A 27204-nucleotide genomic window follows, 5' to 3' on the forward strand; every position below is an offset into this window, starting at 1 on the left:
TAAGTATAGGTTGCAGCTTTCAATCTCTGTGTATCTTTTATGTTTACTATGTCTTTATTACTTTCTTGGTGATTTTCCTAATATCTGCTAATCAATTTTTCTGTGATGCTCTAGTCAACAGTGTCCCTTTGAACATTTATTTTACTGACTCATTTAATTTCTCATCTTTTAGAGTCTACTGTTCTTTTTCGTAATTTCCTTTCCTGTTTCATTGATTCTATACCTTCTCTGTGTCTTTCAGAACGTTTAATATAGTTGCATTTCTTTTTAGATTGTTGTCCTTTCTACTTCCTTAGCTATAAGTGCTCTTGGTTTGTTGGTTGTCTTAGAGTCAGACTTCTTTTATATATATGCCTTTATTTTATTTATTTATTTTATGTGGTGCTGGGAATCGAACCCAAGGCCTTGCACATGCTAGGCGAGCGCTCTACTGCTTAGCCACAACCCAACCCCTGTGCCAGACTTCTTTATGTGCTTCATTTCTCTGAGTCCAGCAGGTTTGTTGTCTTTCCTTCTTGCCTATACGGTAGTTTTTAAGTTTCCTCAGCTTCACATTTTGAGACCCTGTTGTAGGATCTTTCATAGAAATTGCTTTAGTTCTTGAGACAGAATGTGGTGGTCTCATGGTTGTTTGCACAGAGACTTATGAGTATTCCCTTCATTTCACTGCAAGGTTTCATCTCATATGAAACTGTAGACTTGTGAAGAGAGCTTTCTCAGCTTCTGTTCATATCTAAAATGTCCCTGATTTTATGTAGTAGCCTAACTTTTTTTAAAAAATATGTTTTAGTTGTAGATGGACTCAATACCTTTGAGTTTGTATGTATGTGGTGCTGAGGATTGAACCCCATACCTCACATATGCCAGGCAAGTGCTCTACCACTGAGCCACAACCCCAAACCCTGTAGTAGTCTAAACTCTTGTTCACTGTCTCACACGTGGTATCTTGGGTTTCATTTCACCCAAGGAATTGGATTTTTTTTTTTTTAATCCCAGTGTCTATTTCTACTCTTAACTCTTCAAGTATCTCCTGGCTTAAGGTTCAGTGCGCTGCTAAGAATTCGTCATTGTTTTGGAAAGGGCTAAATGCTCTACTTTGTTGCTCTTAATTACCATATTCATTCATACAAGGTGTACTTTTCTTCCTCCTTTCAGCCCATGATTTAAATACATCTTACTTTCAGTAATTGAAACATACCTTAAGTTGCAATAAATTATCACTTGAATTTATTATGTCCAATATCATTTCCCCTTTCTCTAAATGTGCAGTGAGGAATGAGAGAACTTTTCATTGTTTTAATTTTTGCTTTCAAGGTTGAACTAGATGGAAGAAGAAAGTGGGGAAAGACTTATTTGAATGATGCTATTGTAATCCAGCAGCCTGTCATGACGTGTGCTAGTGTCCACTGTGTGTCTGTGTGTGTGTGTGTGTGTGTGTGTGTTGTGGGGGGAGGTACTGGAGATTGAACTCAGGGGTGCCCTACCACTGAACTACATCCCCAGCACTTTTTCTTTTTTATTTTGAGATAGGGTCCTCTAACAGCCCAGGCTGCCTCGAATTTGCCATGCTCCTTCCTTAACCTCCCAAATTGCTGGGATTACAGGCATGCAATACCACACCCAGCTGTGCATTCTGTCTTGTGCTACTTCACCTTAGCTTGTTCTCATAGGACCTGTCACTTCCTCAGCATAGGCAAAGTGCTTCATGTTTCATCTCTGCAGCATCCTTCTTCTCTCTCCTTTTTCCTGGTTTAGCTCCTGCCCACCAGTACCTTTTTACATTCAAGTCATCTGACCTTGGTACATTTTAGCGTTCCATTGAATGGGCTTAAAGTTGGACTTAACACTGGCCCAAGGGGAGCACGTGCATTCTTTTTTTTTCTCCCAAATTTTTATTTTGGGAAACTTCAAACTTACAAAAAATAAAAAATAAAGAATGGTGGACATGAATACATAATGTGTCCTTCCTTACATTTGCCAAATGTTAAAAAAAATTGTATTGGCTGAACTATTTGAGAATCATAATGAAGACATTGTTACTTCATCTCTAAATACTTTCATATAAATTTCCAAAAACCAAAGATATTCTAGTACATAACACATTTTGTTACACATAAAATTTATCATTGATCTAATGTTTAGTCTATCTTCAGATTTTGCCAACTGGTTCAGTAAATGCACTTTATAGTTTTTTTTTTACTCTTTATCTAAGTACCAATCAAGATTTCAATTAGTGTTTTGTGAACTTTAATCAGGAATAGTCCCCAGCCTTTTAATAATTTTTTTGCCCTTTATAATTTTGGGCTTTTTTTTTTTTTAAAGAGAGAGAGAGAGATAGAATTTTATTTATTTTTTAGTTTTTTCGGTGGACACAACATCTTTGTTTGTATGTGGTGCTGAGGATCGAACCCGGGCCGCACGCATGCCAGGCAAGCATGCTACCACTTGAGCCACATCTCCAGCCCCGATAATTTTGGGCTTTTAAGAAAAGAGCCTTTGCCAATTCTTTTGCAAGATATCTCTCAACAGATTTGTCTGATTTCTCATGATTAGGTTAAAGTTGGACCTTTTTTTTTTTTTTAAGATGATATTCACCAGACTTCCCTGTAAAAGTACTTTTCCCCTTTGTAATCTGTGGAGTGTCATTTTGATACTGAGTGGTTTTCCCATTCCTACCAAATCTTTGATCCTGTTTTTAGTACCCACTGATGATTTTTGCCTTGAATCCATTATTTTTTTAAATTTTTTTTGGTCGTAGTTGGACACAATACCTTTATTTTATTCATTTATTTTTATGTAGTGCTGAAGATCGAACCCAGCGTCTTGCTTGTGCTAAGCGAGTGCTCTATCACTGAGCTACAACCCCAGCCCCTTGAATCCGTTATTATTAATTCACTATTTGTAATATGGTGATTTTCTAATTCTGTCTTCTTAAATATATGAGTTGCTTTTCTAATGTCCAAAAGAGCTTTTCTTTCTCCTAACCTTTAAAAGAAATAATTTGCTAACAGCATTACATTTATAGATTTTTTTCTGCAATGCATTATCATTTACTCCTGTTTTTATTCTTTGTGCCACTTGGCCTATGCAATCTTTGCTATGCCAAGCATTGAGAATGCAGCTTGTCCAACTTGTCTTTTCTTCAGGTTGGTTCAATTCAACTTACTGGTTTGGACCACTGTCCTGAAGGAAGCACTTCACTACATGGGAAGTATATTTAAATATGCACCCAAACTTGCAGATTCAGGCATGAGATTTTCATTAGAACTCTCTCTCTACCACCCAACATAGACCTAGGAGTTTCTGGTGCTTGGCATTTCACACCACAGAGATGCCATTCTCCTTAGAGCCTCTGCTTACTTGATGTGATTTTACAAGGTCCCACTCTCCTTGTAAAGTGGAGGAGAAAAGTCAAAGTACCCTCTACCCCTTTGAATTTCCTTGCAGAATGTCTTTTTTTGGATTTCTTATCTTATGACTTGAATGATGTGTACTTTCAGGTTCTCTCAGTAGGCTCTGATCTTTAGAATGAGTGATATATTCATTTGCTAGGACTGCTGTGAACAGGGTCCACAAACTGGGTCACTTAACAAAATTTTCTTTTCACATTTTGAGAAGTTGTAAGTTTGAGATCAAGGTGTTAGTAGGGTTGCTTCTTCTGAGGGCTGTCAGAAAGAATCTGTTCCATGCCTCTTGCCTAGTTTCTTGTGGTTTACTGGCAATCTTCGGTGTCTCTTGACTTGTAGATGCTTTATCCCAACTTCTGCCTTCATCTTCACATGGCATTTCTCTGCGTGCGAAATGTATCCCACTCTAGAATGAACTTATCAACTTAACTAATTATATTAGTTAGTGAGCCCATCAAATAAGGCCATATTTTGAGGTATTAGGAGTTAGAACTTAACCATTTGAATTTTCAACTGGGGCTACGATTTAACCCATACACTGTTTTTACATTTTTCATTTACTTTCTGATTTATAAAGTTTTTGTCTTATTTTTTAGTATGATGTGTAATTTAAAAAAATTTTTTCTGTCATGTGCCCACATTAGGTCCACAGGAGATGACCTCCTTCCAGTTCTCACATCCTTTTGTCCAAAATATTGGTATCTCTGTTTTTTAAAATGTTGAAAATGTAAAAAGTAGATCAATTAGAACATACAATGAACACTAATATGCTCATTGTTCCACTTTAACAAATTCAGTACCCTGTCATCTGTTTGATCTCCTCTCTCCATCACTACTAACACCTCTTTTTTTAAAGTCCCCAGAGGTGACCTGATTCATATTTTGTGTGGATAACAGTTGGACCAGTAGGAGATGGAATGAAGAGTGAACTAATCAGCTGGTTTTACATGAATAAATTTTTATAGTGTTAAAGATGGAATGTGTCAGGAGTACCTTTACTCCAATGGTTTCTAAATGTTTTAGCCAAGAAATCTTGTGGATTAAATGTACGTCACAAATTCAAGTAAAAGCATATGAAAGAAACCAGTGTAGGGAGACCAAAACTCTACCACCACCCACTCCCCTACCTCTATCTTTACACATTTTGTGAACAAGGTAAAGTGACTTGTTGAAAATTATACAACTGATCACAGAGATCCCATCTGTGATAGAGCCAGGTGATACATGCCTATAAACTCCACCTACTTAGAACGTTGAGGCACAAGGATCTCAAGTATGAGGCCAGTCTTGGCAACATAGTGAGATCCATCAAAAAACAAAAAAATTTGTCAGGAATGGGAATTTGGCTCAGTGGTAAAGTACCTGCCTAGCTTGTGTGAGTCCCTGATTTTGATCCCCAGTATCCCCTGCCCATAAACAAGGGGAAAAAATGTGTTAACATAGATTATATTGGCTAATAGATTTCTAAATTTAGAATTTATTATTTATTTATTTATTTTAGAGTACCGGGGACTGAACTCAGGGCCACTCAACCACTGAGCCACATCCCCACCCTATTTTGAGCTACATTCCCAGTCCCCTTTAATGTGAGATGGGATCTCAGTTGCCAAGGCTGGCCTCCAACTTGTAGTTCTGCCTCAGCCTCCTGAGGAGCTGGGATTATAGGCATGTGCCATTGAGCCTGGCTGTGCATGTGTTTTTGCATTGATATAAGTTATATCTCTTGGACAAAATTCTAGGAGGAAAATTGATGGGGCTGTATTGTAAATTGTTATTAATTTTTCAGGAAATGGGCAAACTGTTTCCCAGAGTGGAAATGCATGAGGGTTACCTCATTTCCACATCCTCGCCAACACTTAATGTCTTTTTGTTTTGTAACCATTAGAGTGGGCATATTGTGGTTTTGATTCATATTTTCCTGAGGGAAAATAATGTTGAGTATTAACTATTTGAATATTTTTTTTCTGGAGAAGTGTTTGTTCAGACATTTTGCCAATTTTTATATGGGTTGTCTTATTGTTTTAAGAGTTCTTTGTATGTTTTAGATACAAGCTCCTTCTCGGATACATGACTTTCAAAACTTTTCTCCTAATCTGTAGTTTCTATTCATTTTCACACATGGCTTTCTGAAGCTCAAACATTTTTTATATGTGATAAACTCCAATGTATGAAATTTTTCTTTTGTGGATCAGACCTTTGGTGTTATATCTGGGATATTATACCCAGTGATGGCCATAAAGATTTTTTTTCTCCTGTGTGGTTTATTCTAAAGTTTTAATTTTAGCTCTTAAATAGGGACTTAGGTTTCTTGTCCATTTTGATTTAATTTTTGTGAATAGTGTGAAGTAGAGTTAAAATTCAAAATTTTTGCATTTTGATTGTCCTGGCACAATTTGTTGAAAAGACTTATCTTTTCTCCCACTGATTTATCTTGCCAAAGTCAGCTATAAATAGAAGAAAATCTGTACTCTCAATCTGGTCTGTTGATTTACCTGCCTATCTTCATGCCAATCCCACAAAATCTTGAATACTGTTTGCTGTCTAAAGAGTTTTGAAATTGGATAATGTACATTCTTGAATTTTATTGTTTTTTGAAGTTGTTTTGGCTATTCTAGCTCCTTTTAATTTACATATGAATTTTAGGATTGACTGAATTTTACAAAAAAAAATTCTGCTGGAATTTTGATAATGTATCGAATATACAGATCAGTTAGGGGAAAACTGCCATCTTGACAACATTAAGTGTTTCCATGCATGTCAGATGTCCTTCTTTTTACTTAGATTTCCTTTAATTTGTTAGTTTTCAGTGTACAAGCCTTGTACATTTATCTGTGTTTTCCCTTTTTACTCTAAATACCTTTGATGTACATTTTCTCCCCCCCCCCCCCGCCTTTTTTGCCCTATTAGAACCTCTAGTACAATGTTGACTTAAAATGACAAAAGTGAACTTCTTACGAGAAAAAGCATTTGTCTTTCTTTTTGGGGGGCTACTGGGGATTGAACTCAGGGGCACTGAGCCATATTTCCAGCCCTGTTTTGTATTTTATTTAGGGACAGGATCTCGCTGAGTTGTTTAGTGCCTCAGCCTCCCGAGCAGCTGGGATTACAGATGTGGGCCACTGCGCCCAGCAGAATTTGTCTTATATCATTAACTGTTATGTTAGGTTTTGATTTATTTGGCTTGTTTGTGGAGTTCTGCTTTGTGTTTTGTTTCTGGGTAGATGCCCTTAATTTGATTGAGGACATCCTTTTTCTGCCTCTTTGAATTCTTGGTAATCTTTGAGTGGAAGCCTGATATTGTGCATTTTATTTTATTGGCTGCTACATATTTTGATATTTTTCTAAATCATCTTGAGGTTTGTTTTGAGATGTGGTTGAGGTACTTGGAAAGTTTAACCCTTTCAGTTCTTGCTTATATTTATTTTGGTGAGTTTGTTGCAGTGCTTGTCTGGGTTAATATCTTTCTACTACAGAGGAGAGAGTGCTCTGTGAATTACATGTTTTCACAGCTCGGTGGAAATGTGAGTGCCACAGATTCCACCTAATGAATGGAAGAAATTCCTTTCCAGGCCTTGGGGAGTTTTCTCACACATGTGCTGAATACTTTGAAGTGGACCCTTTACATGCCTCTAGCGCCATCTCTTTGCGCTACTTTTTCCTTTGGCATTCTGTCCTAAAACATCTGTGTGACTTGTCTTCTAGACTGTCAGTCCCATCTTCTCAGCTAAGGAGTGTTGGGTGTTCTGCCTCACTTCCCTATCTGCGCCATATCCTGAAAATTTTCTTAAGGCTCACCTTACATGTTTTCTGAATCTCAGAGTCATTCTTTTGTTGCCTGATGTTTAGTGTCTTGAAAATAGTTGTTTTTTTTCCCCTCCTGATTTCAGTTTCTCCTAAGGGTGGGAGGCTAACCCAGTCCCTTTTGCTCCATCTTGGCTAGAAATCTTCCCAGAGAGATTTAAGATATGAATAAAGCCAGTTTGATAAAATTCTTTAATGAATCTTTCCTTAACATTGATTTTTGTTAGTATTTTAAATTCATTTTCTTATAAATTTATTGGTCTAAGTAAGTTTTATATTGCCTTTTGCAGCTTGCCTCTGAGTATTGATTTGCTAGATAGCCCAGACTTACTGGAAACAGCCATTGGTGATGTAACTAGGGCATCAGATACCATGGAAACATCCCTAGCACTGGATGACATTAACATAGCCACCATGCAAACTGGATTAGAGGAACCTGAAGCTGAATGTGAGAGTAAGTAAATATTCTGTAATATATCAGTAGTACTTTTTATCTCCCTTTGAAATGAGATATTTAAATCACTTCCTCTAAGAATATTACATTAACTATAAGAATATTACATGTAATAGTTGAGCTTTTAAATTTAAGTAACAATAGTTATGATTCCCTGCCTTTTTTGACTTTAGAGCATTGAAATATTTAAGATAATGTAATTAAGACCATTAAACATATGCATCATTTTTGAATAATTAAACATTTGAGTTCTCATTCTTAGTTTTACTTTGTTGAGTACAAAATAAGTAGCAAAAAATTTTTTCTTAAAGGTTTCCTAGGGGACAGAATTGAATGAATGTTTGAATGATTCATTCATTAGCTCCTAGAAAGTATTTTGTGTGTGTGTGTGTGTGTGTGTGTGTGTGTGTGTGTGTGTGTTAATGAGGGTTATTAATGTCTAGTCCCATAAAAAGAAATAATACAGGGGCTGGGATCATGGCTCAGTGGCAGGGCACTTGCCTGGCATGTGTGAGGCACTGGGTTCCATCCTCAGCACCACATGTAAATAAATAAAAAATAAAGGTACATCAACAACTAAAAAATATTTTAAAAAATAATACATAACAAATGCTGCTTTCCTTAAAAATTTCAAAGGTTAAAAGGAGAAAGTAAATTGCTCATTGAAGATGTCTATATATTTGAGAGTTTGGTTTGATAGTAAAGCATAAAATGTTTCTAAACAGAAGTTCCTATTGAATCTCAGTGTAATGCATGTTCATTTTAAAGCAGCTTGTATTTACATGGCTCTCGCCAATTCTGATTCTATCATAGGCTAAAATTAGACGCTATCTTTAAACAACTCACAGAAAATTGCCAGTGAGTATGCTGTTGTCTCTGAAGACTTTAGGGTAGAGCAATAGCATTTAGTAATTTAGAAATAAAAAGTGTTAGTAGAAAATCATGCAGTGCTTCTTCTGCTTAGTAGAACACTCTGAAATACTTCTGTAAGTGGGTTATAATATGTTCTTTTATTTCCTAAATAACTACTACAAGTACACTGGCTAAACAAATGTCTTGGGTATATCATGATGGTTATTTTTATTGACATCTACCATGTTTAAAATGTTGTGTTTATCATTCAGCAGTCAGGGCAACAAGAATTAACTTTGATTTATTATATTGGCAATTTTAGAATAAAGTGATTTGACTTTTTTTTTTAAGGTAGTGAGTTACTGGATTAAGAAAATATCCTTTTACTATTTATCAAGAAGTCTTTTACTGTTTCTCTCTCTCTTGGTTAGTCCAGTTTGGATAGCCCTATTTTGGAATCCACCTCTTCTTAGAAGTGCTTGTTCTTTTTCACTTCAAAGATGTTAGACATACAAATGAAAGCCACCAGGATTTAGATTCAGGCAGAGGCAGGAATAGCTCAATGCAAAGTGCTTTCAGGGTTAAAAATTCTCTTTCATAGGGATGGCAATGTTGATTTCATTTATATTCCATTTTAAGTCCATATGAATTCAAAACATTTAATTTCTTCAGTGATGCAATAAAGTAGTATTAGCAAACATTTATTGAGTACACACTATTAGCAGATAGTATTAGGTTAGGGCAACATGGCATAATGAACTAGAGATGCTTAGAAAAGAAAAGATTGAATGAGATGATAATTCTCCAAACATTTTGAATGTCTGGTATATCAAATAATTTATTTTATGGTGCTTTACTGGTGAATCCTAGATGAGCAATTTGCAAGTATAGGGGAGCAAATTCTGTATCATTATAGGGACTATTTCTGCTATATAATACAAATAGATAGATACCTAAGAGGTTCCTCATTATAGAAGGTATTCAAGTAGAGCTAGAATGCTGTTGAGGTGGTGGTAGAAGCAATTCTTCCATAGTATAAGGGTTTCATTAATACAACTTACTCAGTTGAGATTTATAACATTTGCGTAAGTCAGTAAGAATAGTGTATTATATGTTAAAAGTTAAGGCCTTCTCATCTTGGTATCCAGTTTATTCTGTATTTTTGTTATAATGTTAAAATCTTGATTCACATAGGTTACTAGTTACAGATAATAATTTAACAGTATATGCTAAAGAGTTCATAGTATCAGAATCACGTTAAAATTCAGCATCAGGGAACTTGAATAATATACAAAACCAAAGATGGGAATTAAGTAAATGGGTAGGGAAGATTTTGAGAAGACCAGTGTTGAATTTGTGACTTTCAACTTTAGTTGTACGTTAAAATCACTTGGAAAGTTTTTAAAAATTTCAGTGCTAGAATCTTACCTCCAGAAATTCTCATATAATTATTGTAGGGTGATCCCTGAGAATCAGTATTTCTTGAAGGTTCTCCACCAGACTCTGTGCAGCTAGCAAGAGAATCTACTGGTTTAATTGATCAGTGCTTTTAGAAGATCCCTGTGATCCAAGGACATGATTTCAGTTTTCTTCTTCTTCCTTCTACCTGATTACATAGAGTTTGTTAGGCATTCAATAATTTTTCTGCCAAGTGACAAAAAATTACCAAAATAATTAATGCAAATTAATCTCTGCCATATAAAATTATTACAGTGATTAATTTAAATATAACTTATTTAAATATGAATTGTGTTTTTAATGTATTATCTTTCAGTAGTTAAAGGACTTTATTTATTTATTTATTTATTATTTTTTTTTTTTAAAGAGAGAGTGAGAGAGGAGAGAGTGAGAGAGAGAGAGAGAGAATTTTTAATATTTATTTTTTAGTTCTCGGCGGACACAACATCTCTGTTGGTATGTGGTGCTGAGGATCGAACCCGGGCCGCACGCATGCCAGGCGAGCGCGCTACCGCTTGAGCCACATCCCCAGCCCCGGGACTTTATTTATAATATTTTGCAGCTGGGAAGAACATTATGCGGACAAAATGCTTGTCCTGCATCACACACACCTATAGCAGTCAATTTTTTTTTCCCTTGAGGTACTGGGGATTGAACCCAGAACCTTGCAGCATGCTAGGCAAGTGTTCAACCATTGAGTGAAATCCCCAACCCTTATACACACTTGATAGTACCAATATATATTATGTTGGATTAATGAATGAATAATTATGTCCTTTTACCAGTTTGCTCCAGAGAAACTTATTTTTTTTAATATTTATTTTTTAGTTGTAGTTGTAAACAATACCTTTATTTCACTTATTTATTTTTATGTGGTGCTGAAGATTGAACTCAGGGTCTCGCACGTGCGAGTCGAGCACTCTATCCCTGATCTCAAGAGAAACTTAATTTTAGATGGGATATAGTGAAGACCAGGTATGGAGACGGCAGTGTATACTAAGGTTAGACATGCATTTTGAGTTGAGGTTAATGAAGAAAAGGACCATGTCAAAAGTGTTCTGCCCTTTAAATCTCTTGGCTGTTAAACCTTTTGCACATGCTATTGAGAGTCCATATACAGTTGCTTTTTAGGAGTGATGTAAACATAGGACAATGTATTTAGGATTGCTATTTGGGATGAACTCTCAAGGTAATGGAGAGTTACCTGGTCATGGAAAGAAAATATGTATTTTTTTCTGTTCATGTGTATTATTTCTTTTAAGTGACGGTTATTGGTGCTGAGGAAAATAAAACTTAAATTTGTGTCCCCACATAGTTATGACAGCTTGATAGACTGACAGACTATTATTTTGCGATTTTTTGCAGCATTGAAAGATGCCTCAGAGAAGCTCAAGCAGTTTGAGATGGAAAACAGTCCTTTGCTGTCTCCTCAATCAAACATTGATATTAATGTCAATAGCCAGGTATATTTAAATCTTCTCTGTGTCTACCTGTTTCACATTTCCAGAGCTCCTAGAAGTCTTTTCTTTTAAAAGAGAATATTTTCTTTTGCTGGAAAATCTCTGCTGAGTATTATAAGCCTGTTTTCTCATTAAAAAAAAAAAAAGAAGATGAATGTTTGAGAGGGAAGGAGGAAAGTTGTATAGCAACATTAAGAATTATAAGATCACCTCATGATTTTTCTTTTTCTTTTTTTTGTACTGAGGATTGAACTTAGGAGTGCTCTACCATTGACTTACATCTCCATCCCCAGACCTCTTTATTTTTTGAGTCAGGGTTTTACTAAGTTGCTAAGGCTAGCCTTGAACTTGCAATCCTGCCTCAACCTTCCAAGTTGGCATGTGCCACAATGCCTGGCTCATGATTGTTTTTTAAACTCAGAAAGCATTATTGCTATTAAACCTTTAATTTTTATTCATCCCAGCCCATCTAGTTGAAGTACTGGCTAAAAACCTTTTGAAATTATAGAAGGGTTTTGTTTTAAAAAAGAGATGCTTTATGGTGTAAATCAGGAAGAAAATAAAATTTCAGATGCTTTAACTTCAATTTTCATCCCTCTCCATCCTGTGAGTTTTTTGGGTGTTTTTTTGGTGTGGAATAAAAAGATGCATACTTGGGCTGGGGATGTGGCTCAAGTGGTAGCGCGCTCGCCTGGCATGCGTGCGGCCCGGGTTCGATCCTCAGCACCACATACCAACAAAGATGTTGTGTCCGCCGAGAACTAAAAAATAAATATTAAAAATTCTTTCTCTCTCTCTCTCTCCTCTCTCACTCTCTCTTTAAAAAAAAAAAAAGATGCATACCAGTTATATCAAACTTTAGTTAATTGTGTATAATTTAAATTTTTCTTATTTCTATATTATATAACTTACAGGAACAACTAAAATAAAGTGGATGAGAGAAATTTTATAGTTAAATCATATCTGTTACCACATGTCCCTCTGAAATAAAATAACAAATTTTAATTCATTCTTTTTTCTCTTTATAGACAACAATAACAAAGTCAAGATGACTTGATTTCTCTTTGTTTTAAAGAGGGAATAGCTATTTTGTAGTATTCTGTCAACCTTGGATAACTGCATAGAATTTCTTCAGAGACTAGTAGAGTAGACAGTAACTTTCTTCTTTCTTGCATTATTATAACTGTCCTTCTGGATCCAACTCTTTTTTTTTTTCATTATTACTATTTATTTTTTAAATTTTTCTTTTTTAGAAATATCTTTTAGAAGCTGATTGAATCTCAGACAGGCTTTCCATTTTTCTTGACCCTTCAGTATTTTTCTGTTGCATTTGTCTGTTTTCACAGTGTCATTTTGCTTACTGTCTTTGTAAGGCAGGTAATTCAGGGTCAGAAATGAAGAGTAAATTGAAAACTTTAGGTGATTAATCATTAATTTGACATTAGTAGAGTACTGGAATGAACCTGAAGAAAAATAAAACCTGGTGAACCACTGCAGGAAGGAAAAAGGAGAAACTTGAGCTACTTTAGAAGGGAAGTTGTGGAAATCTGTTGAATAGTTACTTGTTTCTTTTATAAAATTCACACTGAGTCTCTGAGGCAGAGGATCTGTTAGGTTAATCTTGAAGCCTTGAAAAAATGAGGGAGGTATGGGTTTTTAGGATATCGAGGGAGGGGTAGAGAGGAGGCTAGAGTGAAGGACATTGTGCCATCCAGCAACATTTTGGGGATGACATAGCCAAGAAAAGACAGCTATTTAGTGAGGGCTTATTCCATGTCAGGTGAGACTAGAAGGAGAATTAAGTATTGTATCTTAACTCTAGTCAATCAGAGTGGTGTAAAAAAGTTAATAAAAAAGTTCATTTTTATTAACCTGGCACATTTTTAATTTGGGTTGATTTCTCTACCTCTACCAGCAATCAGTGATATTTGCCTAAGGAATACAAACTAATTTTAATATCAATCTTGCTAACTAATTTCAAAAGAAAATATATTCTAAATATAATGTTATTCTGAAGCAAAATATTAGTGGTTGAATAACCAGCTGTGAGAATAGTGCATCTGCAGAGGTCTGAAGCAGCCACACAATCTTGTCAAATGACAGTTGACCATTGTTATATGAGAACCCATTATGAGAAAGTTCTCACGCCACAGGAGACCTGCATTATACAGAATTGATACAGGCACCTGAGGGGTTTTTGTTTTGTTTTGTTTTAAATATACTATTGATTCAGTTCTACCGATGTGTTTATTGTTTACTTTCTGTATGATAGAAAAAATGTCATGTGAAGTTCACAGAGGAAAAACAAGGTCCTGGCTCTCAGGCCTATGCCACCAAGCCCCAGAGAAGTTCATATTGCAAATGACCATCTCTGTTGATCACTTCTTATCCCAGATCTCTTAAGCTAGTGGGATTTTCAGATGATAACATTAGGGAAGTACAGTTTTGAAAGGCCAAATCAAGATTCATGAATACTTTGATAGGCTAGAATGATGGACTGAATTTAAGAAAATATGTCAAGTCTTCACAAGTACAGAGTTAGGGTAGGGGACTAGAATATAATAGGAGCGTGTGTAAAAAAAAAATTTTTAAAGAATATATAACTGCAGTGTGAATCAGCTGCAAAACAGCTGTGTTGTATTAATTAAAAGAGTTATTAAAAGGAGGTCAAACCATAATATTTTATTCATTTATGGATACCATTCTTGAAAATGATATGGGAAAACTAAAGCAGTTTCAGAAAGAGTATCTATATGGTGTAAAGGGTCTCGAAACTAAATTATAACTGGACATTGTAAACTTGAGGATCACCAAGTAGAAATCTCAAAAAAGAGTACTTCAACTGTCTTTAGATATCTGAAGAGCTGTTATATGAAAGAGGAATCAATGTATCTTTTAATTTTTTTTATTTGTAGATGGACACCTTTATTTTTTACTTATTTTTATTTATTTATATATGGTTCTGAGAATCAAACCCAGTGCCTCATTCATGCTAGGCAAGTGCTCTGCCACTGAAATATAACCCCAGCCCCATAATGTATCTTATTTTTTAATAGCCTCAGAGAAAAGATGTGTATATTACAGGTATGTTGACCTTGCCTTGATGTAAGGAAGTGTTTCCTACTAGTTACATTTTTTGGTAGCATATTGAATATGTTAACTCAGGAAGTAGCAAGTTCTTTATTTAGCAAGGGAGATTCCTCAGGTTGAGATGAAATATTAACCAATTTGATTATTTTGGTGACTGAATGGACTGATGGATTGTTCCTTCAAACTTTGAGGTGCTTGGTGCTTCTTTTCTGTATTTATTCAGTCTTTGTGCTTTTTCTTGCTTTGCATCTTCTGCTTATGCTATGTCGAGATCTATAGACTTTTTCAGTTACTTTATCACCAAACTTTATTTTACATATCATTTTTTTATTGTTCTTTAATGATGAGTAATAAAATTTAAGAATGCTTAAAGTCATGAAACCCACACTGCATTTATTAGCAAGGACAATGGACATAATTAAAGTATATGACCCTTAACATCTAGTCTTTTTTAGGCTAAAAGATTAAAACTAGGCATAAAGACTGTATTCTTGCAACCAGAGATTACCAAGCTGTTTCCAGAAGGGCCAGATAGTAAATATTTTAGGCTTTGCCAACCATGTAGTCTTTGTCAAGCTACTCATCTTTGCACCTATTACAGCAGGAAAGCAGCATAGAGGAATGAGCATTGATTGCTTGTTCCAGTAATTTTTACTTACAGTGGCCCAGACTTGCCCTGTGGGTTGTACTTTAATGGTCCTTTTTCTTAGTTGTTACAAATGTAACCTAGTAGCAGATTGCCATTATCCGGGATCAACTTTGTTGTTTTTACTATTTTGATTTACATTCTATTCAGACCTAGAAAGTGTGTAAGCAAAAAGTAGCTTTCTTTCTCTCCACTGGAGTTTGTACACAGAAGGCATGATGATAAGTATGATTCCCCTTTGGGGAATGGAAGCAGTCTTCAGATATCACCCATACAAAGGAATGCCACACTTCTCCAGGAATCAATGGGCTGGTGCAAATCACTTAACTGGTAAATTAGAGATGATAACTTTTTGTTTTAATTTTCTTGTTTGTTTTATAATTTTTATTTTTTGGTATGGGAATTGAACCCAGGGATGCCCCTAATATTTTTTATTTGAGATAAGGTCTCACTAAGCTTCTGAGGCTGGCCTTGAACTTGAAATCTTCTGTCTCAGCCTCCCAATATCAGACGTTATAGATAGAATCCAGCTGTTCAATAATTTTAAAATAGTCATTTTTTTTTGTTGTTTCTGGCTGTTATCAGGCTGTTATGCTGTTAAGTTTACATTCAGTTTGTCTTGTCTTAGGCACTCTTCCAGTTTCATTTACATTAAACAACGTAATGAAAAGAAGCAGATAATAAAATGTGGTTCAAACCTCTGTGTATATTTAGAAAAGTAAATTGTATCTAATCTTTTCTTTTTTAAAAATTTTTTTTAGTTGTTGATGGACCTTTATTTTATTCACTTATTTATATGCGATGCTGAGAATTGAACCCAGTGCCTTACACATGTGAGGCAAGTGCTCTACCCCTGAGCCACAATCCCAGCCCATCTAATTTTTTCAAGCAGCATTCTTAACCCGCAGGCCACAGGCTTATCCCTAACTATAAATAGGGTCCGTAAGCCCCATGAAATTCACATACCCTGTCTTTAATTAATTTGTGCATTTTTCTGAAAAGCGGACCCAAATTTTTTTCCAAACTCTCAGAGGGGCCCATAATTAAAAACAATTAACCATTATCAATCTTAAAATAAAACTACTTGCATCTCTTGAACTTTGAGGAATTTCACATGTTTAAGAAGTGCATGTGTATTAATATTTTTAGTTTTAGTAATTTCAATATTTCTGAGGCATTTAAATACAGAGCTCACAGAATTAGGACCTCGGTGTATAAGAAAGCACTGTTTTTCTTTTGTTTTATTGTTTACATTGTTTTCCAAGGGCACTTGGACCTTTTGGGAATGGTGGGTGTCATTCTGATTGGGACTGAAGCAGACTTTGAATCTACTTCAACTCCTTACATGAAAGCCTAACAAAACAGACTTTTATAGCCAAGACTACTCTATAGTGGAGTTTCAATTTCACATTCATTTCAAATTGAATCTGATTTGGGGTATTAGGAATCAGAGTATCGTTTTAATTCATTTCAAATTGAATCTAATTTGGGGTATTAGGAATCAGAATATCCTTTTAATTCTTTTGGTTTTTGCCACATTTTGGCTCCCCAAGGCAGATAAGTTAGCTGCATAGTAAGCGGATGCCAGTGGACTTATAGGTTATAATAAATTAATGTGAAAATGTTTTAAAGCTGTTATACTCAGCTTATATTTAGTAATTATTTTTCTTATATATATGTGTATGTATATATATACATGATAACTGTAGAAAATATAGATTTAAAAGAATAGAAAATATAAAGTCATCCATTGTGCCACTAGTAGGTGGCAATATATATTTTTTAATATTTATTTTTTAGTTATAGGTGGACACAGTATCTTTTATTTTATTTTTATGTGGCACTAAGTATCCAACCCAGTGCCTCTCGCATGCTAGGTGAGCACTCTACCTCTGAGCCACAACCCTAGATGGCAATATTTTTAAAGCCAAATACTTCCAAAACACTTAAATGACGTATGCATTTCAAAACTAAAAATGTGGTTCTAGGGAATGAACCTGGTGTCTCATGCATGCCAGGGAAGTGCTCTACCACTGAGCCACAACCCTAGCCCAATACACATCTTTTTAAAACTAAAAAGTTGTCACATTATGGGTAATAATTAAATCACATGAATACTCATTTATGTGTTTACTCCAACCTCTGTTAGACACCTAATTTTTACTGTCTTGGTAAATGTTGTGATAGTCTTTTAAATAAGCATTTGTAGTCATCTTTGATTATGTCTTTGGGATAATACCCAGAAATTGAAAGTGTCAGTTAAAGGATAAGCATAATTTTGAAGCCGTTAGTGATTTGGCAAAACTGACTTCCAGAAAGATAGTAACAATTCTTACTCTTAGGAATTTAGTTATGTGTGTTGAATTCTTGTTTTATTTTTAACATAGACAGAAAAAGAAATACCTGCATATGTCTGAGGCAGATTGCTCATAGAATATTATAATGAGCAGATAAAAATGATTAACAAGCAATCTCAAGTCTGCAACATTATTTTCTCCAGGAAAAAAAGAAACCTGTCAAAGCAATTTGAATGAGCCATGATTGAAAAAGCTATAATGGTTTCAATTAACAGGAACCATTCTGAAGACTAAGAAGTCATAGGCTAGCCTAAGGAAATAATTTTCAGACTTTATATTTATCAGAATCACATGGGGCAGCTTGTTATAATTTTAGATTTTGCGTTACTACCTAGAGGCAGATGTGGGAGATCACATTGAGAAACACCAAATTAGAATTAGCACATTAATTGAGTCTTTTCAAACTTTGAAAGCGTGCTACAGTATATAATTCTATACCTGAAAACTAGCCTTGTGTTAATGGTTACTGTTTATTTTAAGTTAGGCAAAATATCAATTGTAGTGCAGGTAATTTTTCTTTTAAAGATATTAGTCTGCTTCCTTTCATTTATTTCTTTTCATATTAGCTCATTTTAATTGTTTGAATTATTGTATTTATTGACTAGATTTGTGTTTTATTCTACATTTTTCATAAATGTGTATCTGAGAGTGACTTTTTCCTGGCTTTGTTACATATAATCCCAGACATGGCCAATTTCCTGGTAATAGTTCCAGAGTTCCAAACATGAAATATGAATAGGTAGGAACCTCAAGAAATTATTGGGCCCGATTCCCTTTCTTTAAGTAACTTAACTGTATCCTCTGGGACAAATGCCTGAATTAAACCACACGTGGAGAATGTGTGACATTTGCTTTCAGCTGTATTTTAGGATAGATTCTCCAGAGGCTAATCCTGGGATTTCTGGAGTTGTCTGAAGGTAGGTGATTGCAGGAGTTGACTATACCTGGAATTAGAGATAGCTGCCCAGGCATGATTTTTTAATTGTCTGAATATGAACTTTTGACAGTCTTTTCCTATTTCCATGTAAATATGAGCTGTTGAGGTTGATTACAGTTTGATTTTTAATATTTAGAAGGAAGTGGTGAAGTTGACTGAAAAATGCCTTAATAATGCCATTGAGAGCCCCGGATTGAATGCCATGAGAGTTCCTCCTGACTTCAAGAGTAACATTTTGAAGGCTCAAGTAGAAGCAGTGCATAAGGTAAGCTATCTTTAATAGACAGTCCTGGTGAAATGAAAAGTATACACTATTTGACCCAGCTATCCCCCTCCTCGGTCTGTACTCAAAGGATTTAAAAACAGCCTACTATAGGGACACAGCCACTTCAATATTTATAGCAACACAGTTCACAATAGCTAAACTGTGTAACCAACCTAGATGCCCTTCAGTAGATGACTGAATAAAGAAACTGTCGTACATATATACAATGGAATAATTACTCAGCATTAAAAGAGAATAAAAAGTATGGTATTTGTAGGTAAATGGATGGAGTTGGAGAATATCATGCCAAGCAAAACAAGCCAATCCCAAAAAAACCGGTGCCAAATGTTTTCTCTGATAAATGGATGCTAATCCATAATGGGGGGGGGTGTGCATGAGATGAGTGGAAGAACTTTGGATGGGGCAAAGCAGGGGTGGGGGGGGTGAGGGAAAAGGAGTAGGATATATGGTGGACGAATGGTGTGACTCTACTTTATGTACAACCAGGGAAGTGAAAAATTCTTCATTTATGTACAATGAATCGAAGAGCTTTCTACTGTCATGTATAAGTGATTAGAACTAATGAAAAAGGGAAAAAAGAGAACAGAATATAGAATTTAGCAAGAGACTAGAGGTAGAGTACAGTAGTAAGAAACACATTCATAATGCCTTTCTCAAATCTAAATGCAAATTAAGCTCAACTAAGATGAGTCATTCATGGAGTAAAATGTCAGAATGAAGATACTCTGTTGTGTAAGTACTTAAAAAATAAAAAGCCAAAATACTTTTAAAGTTAGTCCTTACTTATTTTCATTTTTATAACCAGAAAACCCCAGTGATTTTTTGTTGTTTGTTTAGTTCTTTAACCATTAAGTCTATGATGCTGTATCCTTCAACTACTTCTCACCACCCATGTATCCTCAATTGGGCAAAATTGTGAGGTAAAAGGTAGAGTGGTTTATGACATGATAAAGGATATAGTGTGTAGGGTCAGCCCTCCAGGAAGAATATGGTAGCCATGCCTTTTCAAATCAACTCTTCCTTGATTCTCCTCACCTTTCAAACTTTTTCTCCATGCTGAAACCAGAACAAAGGCTGTTTCACCAAGTCAGGCTTACCTGGTTGTCAACAAACTTTAAAGTCTCCTTTTATTGAGAAGTTATGCTTGATTAGAACTGAGATGACAGGGAATACTGTTCATGCTTTTTATCCCCCTCCCCAATGTAAACACAGCATGATATTCATATATCAAAGTAAATACAAAATACAACAGGCGCCATCAAGAACCCCATTTCTGTTCTGTAACCAACCAACTTTCTGATTTGGGTTAAATCAGTTCATTTCTCTGAGCCTAAGTTAAATTATGTTTAAAATAAGATAATGGTAATACCTACATTTGATGTGTTGTAAGAATAAAGCATCCTAATAAATGTTAAGGACGTGGAATAGTGCCTGGCACACAATAAGCATTTTAAAAGGGTTGACACCCATTATTGGAAATAGCAATAGCTTTAATAGCTATTATGATTCACTATGATCTGATTGGGGATTTTTTTGCCTTCAAAATTTGTATGTGGAAACTAATCCACAGAGCATTGCTGTTAATAGGTGGAACTTTGGTGAGGCATGGTCCCTTATGAATGGGATTAATGCTCTTGTTGAAAAGTCTGGAGAGAGCCAGTGCCTTAATCTTGTACTTCCTAGTCTCTGGAACTGTGTGAAATAAATGTTTGTTATTTGTAGGCCACCAGTTTATGGCATTTTGTTATCGAAGCCTGAATAGACATTATTATCTTATATTTCAGTTTCATCTTTCTTTATGTAAAGAAGAAATAATTTCAGTAGCTCTGAATTATAGGAATTGGATTTTATAGTTATAAGCCTCATGAAGAAAAATCCAGGATAGTCTCTTTCATGGTAGAAATCTACCAAATAATAATAGTTTTATACAAACCTGCAGAAAGTAGAAGAGGAAGGAAAACTTCTCAATTCTCAATACCACTATGAAACTAATTAGAAGAAAAAAATTAGAAGAAAATTAACTCCAAACTAGGACTTCCCTTGAACAGACATAAAAGTTCTTAACAAAATATAATCAGATCATACTTAGCAATTCAAATATAGGATCATACATCATGATCATAGGGTTTCTCTTTGAAAAGAAATTGGATTATCATTCAAACCCAGGTATAGTTCATTTGTTAAAAAATGCATAAGATTGTCTCATACAGAAAAGGCGTTCTATAAAATGCAGCATTTATTCATGATAAAAGCTTTCAACACAGTAGAAATAAGATGGTATTTCTTTAGCCTGATAAAGACATGTAGGGAAAAAAGTCTATAGTGAATATCACATTCCATGGTGAAAGACATGTCCACTGAAATAGCTTAAAGACTGACCACCACTGTGTTGGTGATGATACATTGCTCGTAAGAATATAAAATGGCCTAAACACTTTAGAATAAAGAGTTTAGCAGTGTATTTAGCACACATTAACTGCCTGATCCAACCATTACACACTTAGTTATTTACCTAAGAGAAATTAAAGCTTGGGCTCACATAGATTTTAGTACATTATAATGTTCTCAGCAAATTTATTTGTAAAAATTGGAAACAAATAAACAGATATTGTGGCATGTCTGTATAGTTGAAATGCTACTCAGCATCCATTGGTGATATACGCAGCAAGATCATGAGGGAGGGGCTGGGGTTGTGGCTCGACAGTAGAGTGCTTACCTAGCACATTTGAGGCCCTGGGTTTGATCCTCAGCACCACATAAAAATAAACAAATAAAATAAAAGTGTCCAACTACAATTGAAAAATAAATATTAAAAAAAGATCATGAGATAATCTCAAAAACATTGCTTCTCTAAAGAAGCAGACCCAAAAGTAGGCATTATCTGAGTTCAATTACATGAAATTATAGAATGTATAGATTGCTCACAAGTAAGGGTTTTTGAGGGGATTGAGTGAAAAAGCCTTGAGGGAATACTTGGTGTGTGGGAGGATAGTAGAAAGAAGTGATGCATGTGGTGTGTTTATGCACCTGTATATACTTAAATTCTGGCCTTGGGGCTGGGATTGTGGCTCAGTGGCAGAGCGCTTGCCTCACATATATGAGGCTGGGTTTGATTCTCAGCACCACATAAAAATAAATAAATAAATAAAGGTATTGTGTCCATCTATAACTAAAAAAATATTTAAAAAAATTCTGGCCTGGAATCTTTGTGAACACACTGTGATATCTTTTGTACTAATGATTGAACCCAAGGGCACTTAACCAATGAGCCACATCCCCAGCCCTTTTTGTATTTATTTAGAGATAAGGTCTTATTGAGTCCCTTAGGGCCTTGCTGAATTGCTAGGCTGGCTTTGAACTCTTGATCCACCTGTCTCAGCCTCTGAAGCCACTGGGATTACATGCATGCCCCACCTCAGCTGGCCCACTCTGATGTCTTAAAACAATTGACAGCAGTATAGTAAGTGCATGGGAATTTGTGTACCAAACATATTGAAATTGAGTCTTAATTAATTTGGCTACGGGATAGGATTGCATTAAGTATAGTATCGATAAGTGGTGGTACTTCTTATTTGAACTAAAGCCTGGAGCAAACTGATAATTTTTTTTATGGTTTCATTTCCTTAGGTTACAAGAGAAGATAGCTTATTAAGTCATAAAAATGCCAGTGTTCAGGATGCTACCATAGACAGGTACGATTCTTGGTAGAGAGAAGTAAATTGATTTTCTGATCCTTTCCTGCTGCCTTTGTGTGTGTGTGTGTTTACTTCCCCAATCTATCATTATGTGGTTAAATGATAGTTATTTGAAAAAGAGCTTGAATTCACTCTTTTCTATCACAGAGCCACTTAATACCTACTTTTAGATTATTTGAAGAGACTCCTCGTCTTCCTACATTCTCACTTGTCTTAAGCTAATTTTAAAAAAATAAAATAAAAAAACATCTTTAGCCAGATGCACTGGTGTATGACAGAAGGATCACAAGTTCAAATCCAGCTTTAACAACTTAGTGAGGCTCTAAGCAACTTAGCAAGACCGTGTCTCACAATAAAACATACATATGACATAACTACACAATGGAGTATTACTTAGCCATAAAGTGCCCCTGGGTTCAATCCTTGGTACAAAAAAAAAAAAGAACATCTTTCAAGATATTTTGAATCTCATAGTATACTTGGTGTGAAATGCTTATCATTTCTCTGGGTGTCATAGTTAACTTAGTGCCATCACAGTGGCCTTGTGCTTTTACCTACCATTGGTTCTCACATTAACTGAACAGATTTTTTTGTTACTTTTCCTACTCTCTTCTGCTTCTTGTCAATGAGTATTATGCCATTTACTTGTCTTGTCAGACTTTTATTCCTTGTGTTTTTTTTTTTAATTTGTTTATTTTTATGTGGTGCTGAGGATTGAACCCAGTGCCTCACACATGCTAGGAAAGCACTCTACCACTGAGCCCCAGCCCCAGCCCCTTATTCCTTGTTTTATGCCAGTTTTGTCATCACTGTATATCTAATGATCTGTTCTTATTTGGTGCTAAAAAATATTGGTAAATTAATGTTCTTTTCTGATTTTCAAAATTTTTTCAATGAAGATTTTTCTGAATAATCATTCTGTTCCACATGCTGTAAACAACATAGCATATAAGCATGTATCATCCTTTACGTTTAAGACTTTACGGTTGGTTCTCAACATCCATACTAATTGATGATCAGGGAAAAACTGATGTTACTGCTTATCCCTTTCATTTATTCTAAATTAAATGTTGGTGCTAACATTTGTTAGTACTGTCATTATTAAAGTTGTATTTAGAATAAATAGAAGGAAAAGGGGGGCAGGACTGGCCTGTGTTCATCAGAAGTTTTATTAAACTCTTTTTTTAATATCTTTTTTTTTGTTGTTGTAATTGGACACAATACCTTTTTAGTTATTTATTTATTTTATGTGGTGCTAAGGATTGAACCCAGGCCCTTGCACATGCTAGGCACGCTCTTTACTGCTGAGCCACATCCCCAGCCCTTATTAAACTCTTAAAGCTATAAAGAGCTTAGGATATATTCCACCTTCCAAATTTATTTTTCTAAGTAGCTGTTTATATTTTGAATAATCTATTTTCCCCCCTCACAATTTGAAATATTGTGTGTTCTCTCTTTTTTTTAATTGGTTGTTCACAACATTACAAAGCTCTTGACATATCATATTTCATACATTAGATTGAAGTGGGTTATGAACCCCCAGTTTTACCCCAAATGCAGATTGCAGAATCACGTCAGTTACACATCCACAATTTTACATACTGCCATATTAGTAATTGTTGTATTCTGCTACCTTTCCTATCCCCTACTATCCCCCCTCCCTTGTGTGTTCTCTTTTAAACTTAACATCTGTTTCTGGACCTTTTCCTTTTCTGCTAATGCCTTTCTCCTCATGGCATATCATCCTGTTTTTATTACTCCTTTTGAAAAATATTTCAGGCATAGAGAAAATCATGGAGAATTATGTAATATATACCTATGAACCATATATCAAATTTTGTCATAAGATTTTGTTATAGTAGATAATTTTTATTTTACTTTTAAAAATTTAGATGTATTTCATATATCACAAAATTTCCCCCTTAAAATATGCAATTCATTTTTTTTTTGTGTATTCACAAAGTTGTGCTTCTAGTATTCAATTTTAGAACGTTGTTGTCATTTCTAAAAGAAACACCTACCAGTAGTCACTCCTCATTTCTCCACCTCCCCTCCCCACCCAGCCCCAGCATCTGACAGCCACTAATTTACTTTTCTTTTTTTTAAGTACCTGAGATTAAATCCAGAAATGCTTAACCACTGAGCCACATCTTCATTCCTCTTTTATTTTTTATTTTGAGACAGTTAGTTAGGGTCTTGCTAAATTGCTTTGAACTTACTGTCCTCCTGCCTCAGTCTCCTGAGCCACTGGGATTACAAGCATGCACCACTGCACCCACCTAGCTAATCTACTTTTTTTCAAAATATTTTTTAGTTGTTGATAAACCTTTGTTTTTTATTTATTTGTATGTGGTGCTGAGAATTGAACCCAGTGCCTCACACATGCTAGGCAAACGCTCTACCACTGAGCCACAATCCCAGCCCTGCTAATCTACTTTTAATCTCCATGGATTTAGCTACTCTGGATACTTCTTATAAATGGAACTATATTATATGTGGCCTTTTGTGTCTGCTTCTTTTATTCTTCTAATGCTTATAAAGCCCATATTGTGGCATGTATTGGTACTTTACCAGACTTTATGGCTAAGTAATACTTCATTGTGTAGTTATGTCATATTTATACTCTCCTTATTTATTCTTTTTCTCTGGTTCTCTCCATTATTGGGACCAATATTAGTTAAATATTAAATATGTACATAATTTCTCTGGATTTGAGGCTTTGGGGGGAGGCTGTAACATCTCTTAAAAGCAGACTTTAGAGGTTTTTAGGCATTATGAATTTTTTCTTTTTGGAAAAGGTAAATCTTTTTTTTCTGTCATTTAAGTGAGATTTGAGAAGGGAAAGCAAGGTAGTCTGCTATTTTGATCCAGCTGTGAATAAATCTGACCTGTGTATAAAAGCTGTTCTGTGGGGCATGGGGACAGGTTAGGCACATGCGTACAATACTGACTGCTGGGTGTACATCACCAGTTGTTATTTATTTCCCCCCTGTATGAATTCCTTATTCTTTTTTCCTAAGTCCTTTTCTTAAAAAACCCTGCCTTTTCCTATAAAGGTCCTACATGATCTGAATTTATCTTTTTTTTTTCCAGTGTTGTATTAAATGAGAATAATGTGTTCCTCTCCAAAGATTCTCTTGCTCCGATGTGTACCATGCCTGCAGATAGCAATTCTGTTCTGAAGGTAAGAATACTTCTTTAAGTTTTTTAAGGGAGTATTGAGTTGAATTCTGTTTATGCTTTCACTCTTCCTTTTGAGGAGATACAATATTATATGCAAATAGACACTTTTTTAAGTTCTTATTAGATGGAAGAGTTCCAGCTATATATCTCAAACATGGGTGATTTTTGTTGAAATTTGTATCTGATTTGTTCTGAAGAATATGAGTGGTGAGAGAGCCTTGCTATATCCCTAGTGTCTCAAAAAATATATGGCACCTAATAGACACTGAGTAAATATTTGTTGGTTGAAATAAACTTTTTGAAATAATGGTGCCAATTATTGATTACATTGCCACATAATCAGCTCATCTCAACTTCTGCATTTTTTATGTCCACATGTCATATGCTTACCAGTTCAGAAGTTACAGAAACCCATTTTATTGCCCATGAATGCTTTAATTTGCAAGTTAAATTTAAAATGGTCCTTGCAAATTAATGCACTGCTTTGCTCTTTTGTTGCATAATGTGTATTTGTTGTAGAAGTCTACCAAGTATTTTACTAAACGGGAAAAACTAAATATCACATTTATTGTCACTATGCAAAAGATATGGTATGGTTGAGATTTAGGGATATAATCTTTTAGATTTTAGGGCTTGTGGAAAACCCCAACCTAAAGTACCTTCAAAATTAGGAATTCCTTTTTTTGCTAATTAAAATTCTAAAAAGACATTTGACTACCTAGTGAAATGGAATTCTTAGGTGGAATCTGAGGTGTTTTTAGAACAGAGAAGAACATTTAGTTGAAAGATTTATTGTGTATATAATGTGTCCCAGACAGCATGTTAGTCACTACAGGTTAGAAAATGAATGAAACATAGTCTGTGTTTTCAAACTGCTTATGATGCAGTGGGAGAGAGAATTGTGCTAGAGTGATAGTGACATACACAAGCTGTTACGATGAATTTAGCATAGGCAACAGGGTGGGAAGGGATGGGGTGGGAGGAAAGAGTTTAAAGAGGAAAGAGCAATTCTTTCATATATGTGACTAAAATTTAGTTGTGTATGGAAATAGGAATAGGAGATTCACGAAGGCCTGAAGATAAATAGATTAAATAAAAATGTATAAATGAAGGGCCTTTTAATTTTGTCTTATTTTTTGAAGGGCCTTTTTAAATGTTCTTTATACTACAGGTTCCTATTTTTCATATTACTGGACTGGAATTTTGTATTTTATTGTTTTAAATTCCACCTCCCCTCACAGTGTGATACAGAAGATGCCTCAAATATTAAAATCAACAATTATTATCATTTATGGGGGAGAGAGTTCATATTGTATTCTTTTCCAATTAGTGAAGCATCCAGACATCTTGACAAAGAAGCATTTTGAAATTGAGGGACCTCTTTGATTGACTGTCTCTTATGCTTTAAAAAACAAACAAACAAACAAAAAAAACAGGTCAGAGCAGTCATAACCTTACCCAAGTTGTATCTCACCCAAAGGAATACCTATATGAACATATACAGAACACTTCTTTTTTAAGTTCTGATTTGTAGTCTTGTGTTCCCTTCCATGGAGAAGTGGAATCATTAATAACCAT

The 27204-nt window shown here is 35.0% G+C and overlaps 1 protein-coding gene across 3 annotated transcripts in view; it reads left to right on the forward strand.

The window, feature by feature from the left end:
• The window catches only part of EPB41L5 (erythrocyte membrane protein band 4.1 like 5), a 114520-nt gene that overhangs the window by 73539 nt on the left and 13777 nt on the right, over positions 1-27204 (forward strand). For all 3 annotated transcript variants that reach the window (XM_081260425.1, XM_081260423.1, XM_081260424.1), the window contains exons 17-21: positions 7499-7662; positions 11338-11435; positions 18599-18727; positions 22376-22440; positions 25537-25627. In XM_081260425.1, coding sequence (XP_081116551.1) covers positions 7499-7662; positions 11338-11435; positions 18599-18727; positions 22376-22440; positions 25537-25627 — 547 coding nt within the window. The remainder of the gene's footprint in view (positions 1-7498; positions 7663-11337; positions 11436-18598; positions 18728-22375; positions 22441-25536; positions 25628-27204) is intronic.

This window comes from Spermophilus citellus (genome assembly GCF_964194105.1).
Source record: "Spermophilus citellus genome assembly, chromosome: 11".
NCBI classification, from domain to species: Eukaryota; Metazoa; Chordata; class Mammalia; order Rodentia; family Sciuridae; genus Spermophilus; species Spermophilus citellus.